Source organism: Pieris napi, chromosome 20 (genome assembly GCF_905475465.1).
Source record: "Pieris napi chromosome 20, ilPieNapi1.2, whole genome shotgun sequence".
Lineage (NCBI taxonomy): Eukaryota > Metazoa > Arthropoda > Insecta > Lepidoptera > Pieridae > Pieris > Pieris napi.
In genome coordinates this window covers 872,704-884,162 of record NC_062253.1, presented here as the reverse complement: position 1 = coordinate 884,162, position 11,459 = coordinate 872,704, and the positions used below count along the sequence as shown (strand labels likewise).

Here is an 11,459-nt window from a genome sequence, read left to right as displayed (position 1 = left end):
TGTGGACCGCAAAACTCACAGCTCGAAGGCTCGCACCGAGCCGGCTCGATGGAATTACATGAAAGTAATTTCCTTCGAACCTACTCGGAGCAAGCCGTCAATCTTGACTCGAACGTGTGTACTGACTGCGAGTGGCGCGAGGCGAGCGTCAGTCTGGTATTGTTTATCGTGATTGAAACACGTGTTTTTAAGAGAAATGGATTTGCGAGTTTATTCCAAAAGCACTAAGAAGACTTTATTAACACATAGACCGTGTGAGTGTTTATGGAATGTCAAGTCCAAAGATTACTCCCACAAAAATAAGAGAAATGAATGTTATGATAAATTTCTTTTCATTTTCTTATAAAGCACTGTGAGACTTGCTAAATACAGCCACCATTTCCTTTGTTGCACACACATCCTTTGGCTCGAACAGTTTGGTGAATACTCATGGGCGCGCCTCACTCGATAGATCAAAGCTCAATGTGTGGACGAAAGCCCATGCCATACTCGACAGTTTAGCTCGATCAAGTAATACCGTATGTGAGTACCTTTATAGGCAATCATATCATACACGAAGAAATTGAACCAAAATAATAAAAAATAAAAACGAAAAGAAAATTGTTTTTAAAGAGGTTTTTATGGATTTTCTATCAGAAGGCTTAACCTGAATATCGGTAAGTTTTGGCCAAAACGCGTTCCTCTGAAAGAAGGAGCACGAAATTTAAATTAAGTTAAAAGATTGGGGACAATCAATCTGATTGCTAAATATCTCAAACATAACACAGTAAGTACCTGTCTTATGCATGTTAGTTACACTAGACCCAGGATTATACCACAAATCTATTCTAAAAAACCATTAAAACACATTTATATTAACATAAATATATTTAAAATGTCAAAACATTATTTATTACACTGTATCTTCCTCTTTCTCACAATTCGTGTCCATGGCCTGTGGTTCAGGGACAGCCTCGGGTACATCGGATGCTTTCTTGAATTTGTTTACATCTGAAAAAATGTGTTATGCTGTAGGCCGCAATACAGTTGCCATGGTTACCGTTTTGTAACAAGATATGTTCGCGCCTACATTTTTACTTTTTCTATTTAAAAAAAATCCCACATCTGAGATCTGGGGCTCAGAGTTCTTTATAATTGAAATGTCTACAGCCACCGAAATTATTTTGATGAATTTTCGTTGAACTAGTTTAATGGGAGTTTTTTAGTAAAAGCTTTTCATTCTAATTATTAGAGGTGGTATTATCTGTTTTCTGATCATTTGTTTTTCTTCATATTCAAGTAAGAGGGTGACTAGCCTTCTGTGCCTGACACACAGCTTATAAATGCGTACTTAGAAAAAATAAAAGGTCACAGTCGTATTCGTCCAATTGGTCGAATCGCACGCCCAACTAATATTTACTAAAAAGCCATCATTCAGTCACGATCATATAAAAAAAACCTAGTGGCACTACAACCTCTTTAGGTCTGGGCCTCAGGTTTCTCTATCTGTTTCATTGACATTTGTCAATCTAATAGGCAAGTAGGTGACCATCTCCTTTGCCTGACTTATGTCGACTTTTCGGGTCTTGCCTTAGACCTCACGGTTCCCTCACGATGTTTTCCTTCACCATTCGAGCGAATGTTAAATGCGCACATAGAAACTCCATTGGCGCACCGCCGGGGATCGAACCTACGACCTCAGGGATGAGAGTCGCACGCTGAAGCCACTAGGCCAACACTGCTTGCATTTTTAAGTTGTGAAGGTTAATTTAGTTTAAATAATTCTAACCATATTTGCTGTAATCTGCCCCCAATAATCGCAAATAGTGCACCGCATCGGGGGTGGCCGTGTAGGCTCTAAGAGAATGAACGCCACGCCATCCAACTAGTGTTAGATCCAGCTCATCATCTTTGTATTCCAGAATACAGCTGCCGGTAGCTGTAAATGTTCAGAAAAATCAATTTCCATTGTTCAAGACATCTAATGACAAGTCACGCGTTGGGAAGCTTTATTTTGTTTAAATAATACTCAAGAGTGACAATTATGCGGTCTGAAAGCTCTTGTTTTATTATTTTTTTGTAAATTGATATTTTTATTTTAAACCCCTTATAAAGTACTCAATACTCATCTGTCTCTTTTTATCACAGCATAAACACAATTTGACAGAAAGAGATGAAAGAGAACTTTTGATGAAAACGTGCTATTTTGTATTGTCTCGACGTCCCTTGATGAAATGAAATCGATCTGATTGCACTTTTTCATAAAAACGGCTCTTTCGTCTCTTTCTGACAAATTGTGACCGCTGTGATGAAAAGAGACCGTCCGTCGTTCCACTGAGCGTTATTTAAGCCAGTTTTTGGAACCACCTATCCATTGAGTTATTTATTCAGTAGTTACCTGGGTTCCTCCAATAAAAGCGTACCAATTCTTAAAAGGCCGGCAACGCATTTGCGCACCTTCTAGCAATGTGAGTGTTCATGGGCACTTTCACTTAACATAAGGTGAGCCTCCTGCCCATTTGCCCACTGTTATATAAAAAAAAAAATTCTTACCAAAATCCTTGACCAATGCCTTCGTATGATCCGAGAATTGTTTGATTTCGGGTGGATTACTGGGATCATCGTTCTGCAGAACTAATATTAGATCCTCTTTGAGTATGCGCACGCGCCGCTTAGGGCCTATGCAATGGGATATACTTTGTAGGCCTTCTTGGGATAACCTGGAAAGATTTATTTTTATTCAAAAAATATCGGATTTAAATTATTATTTATCATCTACTTAAATCTATCTATTAATCAGAAAGCTAACATTAAAAAAAATTAAAAAAAAAAAGAGAAAGGCGCTGAAAACTCAATAAGTATAAATTTTAATCAAGTACAATACACCGATTTTTTTTTAATATAAAACAGGGGGCAAACCAGCCAGAGCCTCATCTGATGTTAAGTGATTTGACGACCAGCATTAATTGCCAGAAGGTTCGCAAGTGCGTTGCCGGCCTTTTAAGAATTGGTACAGCTCTTTGAGCACTAGCCAAGATTCCCTATGTGGGCAGCTGGTCTCTTCCATTTGACATATTAATAATTTTAATAAATTCTACATAACACTGTGAAAAATAACTTTAAAGGAACTCACCTAAACGGGCACGTCATGTTCTTGTTGTCACAACGTACGAACGTTTTGACACCCGTATTGATGATCTTAATACTTTTGTCATTCCTCTGAACCACATCTTTCACTGTTGGCGTGACCAAGTATATGTTCTTCTTCTTTCCTACGTGACATCTGAAAATAATTAATTAAAACTGGATTTGTTAATTCGTGGGGAAAATATTCGAAATCACAGTCATAATTTAAATTTCTTCTGTGGAAATTAAATTGATAGCAGTGGCCTAGTGGCTTGAGCGTGAGACTCTCTTCCCTGAGGTCATAGGTTCGATGCCTGGCTGTCCACCAATGTACTTTCATTTAACATTCGCTCTAACGGTGAAGGCACAGGAGGTGTTCACCTTTGGTTGAAAAAATATCATAAAACAGATACAGACAACTGCGGCCCAGAACTCAAAGGTTGTAGCGCCATTGGTGTTATTTAGTTTTTTTGGAAATTAAATTTTACATTATAATGACAGAAAAAAAGGTTAAAAAATCATAATTATTTTTTGATATCATTTATTTTTTTCTTTGAGTATTGTTATTGTGTGTATGTTAGTATTAAATGTTATGTGTATGTCTATGATAACTTATCACCGTATTACATTTCTTGCCTAAAAGCTGTAGTTTTTAAAAAAAATGGGACATAAGTTTGAATCTTATGATAAACATTTCTATTAATTTGTTATAAAGTTTAGAAATAATTAACACCTGGTCAGCAGACAAGTTGGATCAAAATCTTCTTTTAAGTCATAAAACTCTTTTATACACGGAAAGACATCTTCTTGATCTCCTGAAAAGAAGACAAAGGGATCTTCTCTGTAACCCCCCATTCTTCTCCTCTTTTTGGGCGGTTCAGGCTTTGAAATAGTCTTTTCGTTATCAGTTTGTTCTTTCTGGTCTTTTTCGTCCTTTTCCCAAGGTAGTGGGGCCACCTTTTCAACTACAGCAACGAAAAATCCACCGGTGTCTTGTTGGTGTGGGAGAATTCTAATACTAATAAATATAAAATTATTAAGAACGTATCAGGTTTTTAAGTTTATTACAAAAAAATATCGTAGTTTGTAATAATTAAAAAAAATATAATTTGCCTACCGACTGGGATTAGAACCAAAGCGTTGCGATGTAATAATAAGATCGCAACGCCATGAGGTTAAGGGCCACTACAATGATTTTTTTAATGAGGTGTAAATTATGCGCTTACGCAGTATCGCGCCATGTATGCCGAGTTTGACGCGGGGCTGTGGCGCTGGGTCTACCCTCAAAGCCTCTGCTATTCAAAGGGTTTGCGAGACCCTACCGACTAAAAACCCCACAGCCCTCCCACGCGCTTAACATGGGCCTTCGGGTTTCGCTAAGGGAGCCATTACAATGATAAATGATTTATTTTCTGTAAGTAGGTTTGTACAAACACTTTTACACGTCAAACATATTTTTTTTTTAAACTAGATGAGTTCGACGTTTCCTATCTGACTACTCTGAGAAGAAACGCCGAAACAAACTCACGAGGTCACAGCCTCTTTAAAAGTCCAGACATAATCTTGGTCAGATCATGTGAAGACCATGTAGATTGCAGTCTGAAATGGTCTTTTGAGGAAAGAACCACACAGATTGAGTGGACCTGTCAAGTCAGTGCACGCATTTGTCAGTAATCGTGCAGCTCAACTCAAAACTTAAGGAGCTTAACGATTCGACGAACAATACCAAAGAAAAGACATTTGGGTAGGCCTATATTATCCCTGATTAACAAAGGCAACATTTATTTCCAAAATATCAGCTATCTCGTACAATGTTTCTGCACAGGGCGAACGACTTAATGTTGAAAGTGCCTTTAAATTATCTTCTAAATAAGAAAACAATTTTATTTGGTAATTATTTACACTTACCATCTGTCCAAGTTAAATTTATCAGTAGATTCGGGAGATGGTGGAAACATTTGTGGTCTAACCACAGTCTGCCATTTCTCCGGTACTTCTTCATACTTCTCGTAGAAGACCATGTCTTTGGAGGCTGGTCTCCAATAGGTCATACCTGCAAGGATATTGCAATATCTCAATTGACCCGAAATTTAAGATGAATTTAGTTATAGTTGAATGTATTAATCATATAAAAGGTGTGTTTTTAATATTGGAATCAAGCAAAGGAAAATTTACTTTTTACGCAAAATAAATAAATAAAGAATCTTTTATTTGCAAGGAAATTAGTACATTTAGATCGATTAAGTGGAAAAACTGTACAGTAGAAGTACAGTAAACATATATTTTTAGATACGAGAAAAAAGAAATAGTATTCTATAATTAATATAATGGCAAGAGGAACAGAAAAGTGGAGCAAAAAAGTATTAAACTGGTGTCCAAGGTACAGCAAACGAAAAAGAGAAAGACAACTTAGAAGGTGGATAGACCAAATTAAAGAAACAGCAGATGGTACATGGCAGAGAGAAAATTGAAATGGAAATACATAGTATGTTTAAATGTATGTGAATTCAATTATTATTATTCTATAAATCAACTTCAAGTGATAGGGCAGGTTGGGGCTTGCACAACAAATAGTTTATTGGAATGTACAAGGGAAAAAATGTAAGTTATTTTTTTTCACTTTGGAATTTAGAAACATCCGTGCATTTTTTTTTTTGAAACGGTCAGACGGTTGGATCTAGTAATCGAAAAAACATACACTACAAGAGTGCATAACATTCATTTACTTTTTTTAATCGCGATAATTTAAAAACACTTGAATTACATTAGAATTTTTTTTCTACCTACCCGATTTTGATTTGACGTTTATTATGAGACAACCTGTATATTTTCTTTATATAAGAAAATATAGCTTTCAATGTATTTTATATAGTGATACCGAACTTTAAATACTATAATTTGATCAGCATAAAAACACTTACCTTTTTTATATTTCAATCCGGGCAATTCCCCAGTTACATCCACCAACTTCACGGAATCACCAGTCTCTTGCAATAACCGGTGCACCACAGCCTCATTCTCAATTGGATTGAACGAACAGGTTGAGTACACCAGGCGACCACCGATCTCAAGCAATTCACAACCACGACGCAGTACTCTATATTGAATCCTGGAAGAGGGAAAAAGATTACAGGTCCAATATTCCCCTTTGATATCTTATAACAAAATCTATGAATTATTTATTAATCAAAACGCGTATACATAAGTAACATAAAGATATCTTCTATTGTATTATATCGACGGTCTAGCTAGTACGGGTAGCTAGTTAGTACCCCTGACTGCGTATCCATGGGTCCCGGGTTCGATCCCCGGCTGAGACGAACATCGATGTGATGAGCATTTGGTGTTGTGCTTAGGTCTTGTGCTTAGGTCTTGGGTGTTTAAATATGTATTTATATGTCTATCGATCTATAATATGTATGTATATCCACCAGCTTAGCATGGGACTAAGTCAATTGGTGTAAATTGTCTTTAAAAAAAAAATTGTAAATACAGAACCTAAGGATCTAATCTCATTGTTATAATATTTTCATAATTTATTTGGAACTTATAAAGTTTATTTATAATAATAATTCAAATATCCCTCTTATTCATAGTTTATATCATGAATTACATTTTCTGTAATAGATGTCTCATCAGGCGATGAGAATAAATTCACCAGATAGCAGCTCATCTACCAATTGTGATTCTGCCGTCATGCCTGCACTTTTTATCACTGATTGAAAAGTAAAAATATACAGTCCAGCATCAAAATTTTTAACAGAAATAGTGTTCCCCAACTTCAACATGGAGTTTATGTATCACACTATTCTATGTCTATATTATGTCCACGCTTTTAGTTTTGAAAGCTATAGAAAGTTGCAGAGTACTAACACTGTATATATTAGAGAAAGATATCTTTAATCTTTATGTCTACCGCCTATAATAGTGGCCAAGCTATTGAGTATAGAGAGACAATTGAACAATAAATTATATAGTAAATATAAAATAATTTTAGCCCAATTCTGATTTTATTTATATATATAATAGGGGGGGGCAAACGAGCTTGCGGGACGTCCAAAAAGGGCAGTCATCGCAGCCCATAGACACCCATAGCGGGTGCGTTGCCGGCCTTTGAGGGAGGAGTATACTCGTTTTTTGAACATTTAGAGGTCGCATCTCTGAGGGAAGACTCCCACCGGGAGTCGATTCCACAATTCGCTAGTTCGCAAAAGAAAATGCCTAGTGAAACGGACTGTGGAAGACCTCCAGCCTTCAAGATGATGGTGGAATTTAGTTAAAAAAATTTATGAGTTTAATTATAAAAGTACATATTAAATAAATGCGTAAAGCTTCATTTCAGGATTTATTTTTGTGTATATTATTGAAAAAAAATATTATCTTTATAAGTATAATTACAAACATACCCATGTAAATTATTTCCATTGCCAGTCGACCATTTCAGCCATATATCAGGATTTTTCCTCAAAGTAGCGTCTCCAGAACAGGGCACGTCGCACAATATTCTGTCATATTTCAATGGTTTTGTTGATTCAGGATTCTATAAAAAAAATGTTTTTATGAAGTAACATTTCTGTTATAAGTATATTGTAGATTAAAAAGTCTACAATATTGTGGATGGACAAAATTAAATCAACATATGTTCCACTGTAAAAAATAAAATAGGATTCAAAAGTTAGAGCAGGCTCCCGGATGAGGGCCACAGCTTAGGTTAATAAAATTGTATATATTTCTTTTTGTATATCATATATAAATAAGATGTGGACAAATATCGGTTTATTATTATTATATTATTGTTACACAATACACATGTTACACTGTTATATTAATTGGTATAATTTTAGTAGGTTTTTTGTAGGTTTAAAGACTTTATTTCTCAAAAAAAAGACAAAACTGCCACTTACCTACATGAGAATAATACTTAAGATTAAGATGTTTAATAAATATATTTATCTAACATAAGCAAATGCAAATATTTAAACACCTAACATGTTTGACTGGAAACTAAAAAAAATAAAAAAAAAAATTAAACGGAATTCCTTTTCTCTTGTCTTGTCTATACAGTCTTTCTTTAGCAATCCTGCCTTTAAAACTAAGATTGTGTACATTTCAATATGGTTTTTGAGATATATGTAGCTCCATATCGAAGTGGGGATCTCTATTCCTATTGAAAATTTAAGAGTACTGGGGCTGGACTGTATAATTTTACCTTTGGATCACTGATAGTAAGTGCTGGCATAACAGCAGAATCATGATTGGTGATGAGTATAGCTGGTGAATTTAGTCTCTTCGCCTGGTGCACCAACATGTAACATCTACTATTATCCACATCGTTTGCTATTACAAAACCTGTAATTCATGATATAAACGAATAAGAGAGATATTTAAAGCATTTATTATTATTAAACTTTATTAGTTTTAAATAAATTACGAAAATATTATAAAAATATAAAATTCTTACCAGTGGGCATTTTGTCTTCATCAGCGTGAAGAAATTCAATTAATTGTGCTGTTTTTGATCCTGGGGCAGCACACATATCTAATACCTGGAAAGTAAAAGGAAATCATAAACAATATTTACATTTAGTTTACAGATTATTTAAAGAGTAATAATAATCTTAGTCTCTTAGTCGTTAGATTATTTAGCTGGAGAAGACCTGTGTCTACAGGACATGCTGACTAAGAACCAAAAAAGCTAAAATAAAATAAAATATGTTTATTATGGAACATAAGATACAGGTATCAGTTAATCCACGTCAATAAATTCTGTAGACATCCCTACACATCGGCAAAGAAGATAGAGGGTGTTTATTATTTCAGAACTTACTTTATGATGAGGTTGAACTTGTAACACAACTGGTGGTATCATTGACACTGTTTCCTGTCTTGACACGCCACCAGCAGCTGTTTCTGCGACTAAAAAATTGTGTAACTTGTATAATGCTTCACTCCTACGGATGTCAGTTCGTGATACTCTTAACTGCCATGCAAGACCTCCAGGGTACCTACAACACAATAGATAATTACAGTGTATGTGAACAACAGTATTAATTATATTATGGTATTCATTTATAATTCATACACACTGAGTTTTATTATGCAATAGTATATTGTTAAATAACCTCACACAAAATAGAATTTAAAATATGATAAAACAGTTTAGTTTGTAAAAGAATTTTTAGAACAACTATATATAATAGTAAAGCATAAAAACATTTGAATAGAGCTGCACACTGCAATATTTATATAAATTTGTTTCTTTTTAACATTACAGTCTTGCCAAACATGACTTAACTAATATAAGTGTATTTCAATAGAAATAGTGTTTGTTGTGAAAGTTTATTATTATTATGGAAATGGAATTTTTCCAGTTATGATTAAGTAATGACAATATTACTTGTCAATAATTGATCAATCTTCTACATGGTGTTCACTTTAACACTATTGATATATGGAAGGGATTTGATGATTGAAAAATTATTGATGTTTTAGTTATAACCACTTGATGGGTTTTATAGACATCACAACTTACCATGGCAAGTTAACAGGTTTAATTTCCTCTTCCTCATGACCTTCCACTTTTAATTTCATATTGAGAATATCAGAAAAATATTCACTTTTTACAATCTTCATAAGTGCATTCGCCTCACATTTAGAACCAGTTATTCTAAAAGCTGTTGGTAAATTTTCTTTAAGAGCACTCATAAATTGACTCCACTCCTCATCCGGGCATACTTTCTGTGCCTAGAGTTAAAAAGGGGTTCCAATTGTATTAGTATTTACTTACAAAATAAACTTAACATTTAAATTTTTTTAAAAGTAACCTTATAATATTCTTCAAAACTGGCATTTTCTCTAACAATATCTTCATACGGTTTACGTGTATCTTCTGCGGGCTTCTCTTGTGGATTCTTCTCCTGCAATTTAATGCATTTAATTCAATATTATTCTTTTCATACTAAATTTAGAGGAAATGTTATTAAATTTGTATAGTACCTGCTCTCTTTTTTCTCGCTTTCTTTGTGCAAACTTATTTACGTTTCGGTTCTTGCGGCCCATTCTTCTAATATATTCTCCAAGAGATACTAGTCTTTTTTGATTAAAAATACACAACAGCATTCAAATATTTAACTCAAAATTAAATCATTTGCTGATCAAGTAATTCAAAAATCAAATGATATCGTGTTGTCTTTGATACAATTATTGTCGGTAACGTTAACCACGATGCCCGATGATTAATGTTAATCTCTGACACATTTGACACATTACTTCTGTGGGTTACAGATTAGATATTAGCAGTCTACTAGTGGTCGGGGTAAGATTCAGAAGACGAGCTGAAGTCAAAATTTAACAGGTTCGTGACGTCCGGAAGTCAGACTTTGCGCTAAGTCTCGTTTCTGAATATCATCACTATTAATAAATTATGTGTGGCCATAGAAAGGCCAGAATAGAGAAGATTGGAGGAGGCCTTTGCCACTTGGCAAACGGACACGCAAAAGTGGAACAAAAGAACAATCTACGAAAAATAAAGAAAAATACTGTCATGTCCGAAAAGAGGCTATAATAATAATAATAATAATAAATTATAATAACCCAATCCTATTTGCCTAATATTGTATCTGTTATATGTCATATCAAAGTAGATGATCAGCCTATTGTCTGATATGTACTTGTTTTGCAATACTTAAAAGAATAAAAAATTGTCAGGATAACTTTCAAGAAGACACTGAAAATGACGTTTTTCGGGATTATGTTTTCAAAACAATGGATCAACAAAAAGCTGGATACGTAAAAAACCAACGTAGTGTTGCACTTTTAACAGCGGAGGCTAAATACGTTGCATTTACTAAAGCTGCAAAGAAAGCCATTCATTAAAACAATTTATTCAGCTTCTCAAATGTAAACATTTTCATTCATCATTTATCGAATCAATAAATTTTTACCGAAAGATGTCATAAATTAGTTTTATCAAATGTTTACTTTCCAATTTTCAGTCTGTGATGTCAGATTATGATTATTTGGATATGACAATTGACATATTAATTCGCCTAATTCAAAACTTTCCAAATTTATTTTGTTAATTTTTATAAAGTCAGTTATCACTTATCGTTATCAGTGAAACTAAATTTTTGTTGTTTTTTTTATATTTTACATATTTTGTTATTTTTTTCTTATATTATCTTTCTCTTGCTGTATATCACAGTTGATCTGAACAGAACTGGGTTCAAAAGAAGAGCAATAAGAAAATAAATGTTTGTAAACCCATTTAATTACATAGATTTATAGTTTTATCTAAATATAATTTTTTTATTAGCAGCCGCAATGCGTCTTGGAACCTATACTACTGTCAATTT

At 34.1% G+C, this 11,459-nt stretch overlaps 1 protein-coding gene across 1 annotated transcript; it reads right to left on the bottom strand.

Moving 5' to 3' along the window:
• Positions 1 to 848: 848 nt before the first annotated feature.
• On the bottom strand, positions 849 to 10,326 carry LOC125059827 (tRNA (cytosine(34)-C(5))-methyltransferase). Its single transcript, XM_047664468.1, has 14 exons — positions 10,102 to 10,326; positions 9,930 to 10,022; positions 9,638 to 9,849; positions 8,933 to 9,110; positions 8,567 to 8,651; positions 8,315 to 8,454; positions 7,512 to 7,645; positions 6,027 to 6,214; positions 5,014 to 5,158; positions 3,839 to 4,123; positions 3,113 to 3,262; positions 2,533 to 2,699; positions 1,769 to 1,918; positions 849 to 990 (listed from the first exon to the last, which is right to left on the bottom strand). Exons 1-14 carry the CDS (start codon positions 10,222 to 10,224, stop codon positions 893 to 895), a joined length of 2,148 nt encoding a protein of 715 aa, XP_047520424.1. The 5' UTR covers positions 10,225 to 10,326; the 3' UTR covers positions 849 to 892.
• Between the last annotated feature and the right edge of the window lie 1,133 nt (positions 10,327 to 11,459).

What these genes read in the sequence shown, in the direction of transcription:
- LOC125059827 (XM_047664468.1), bottom strand. Translation starts at nt 10,224, where the DNA reads ATGCTGTTGTGTATTTTTAATCAAAAAAGACTAGTATCTCTTGGAGAA. An exon ending in AATGGAAATAATTTACATGG is followed by an intron (nt 6,215 to 7,511) that starts GTATGTTTGTAA and finishes TCCCTCTTCCAG; the next exon opens with GATTCAATATAGAGTACTGC. An exon ending in GGCAGATTACAGCAAATATG is followed by an intron (nt 991 to 1,768) that starts GTTAGAATTATT and finishes ACATTTTTTCAG; the next exon opens with ATGTAAACAAATTCAAGAAA.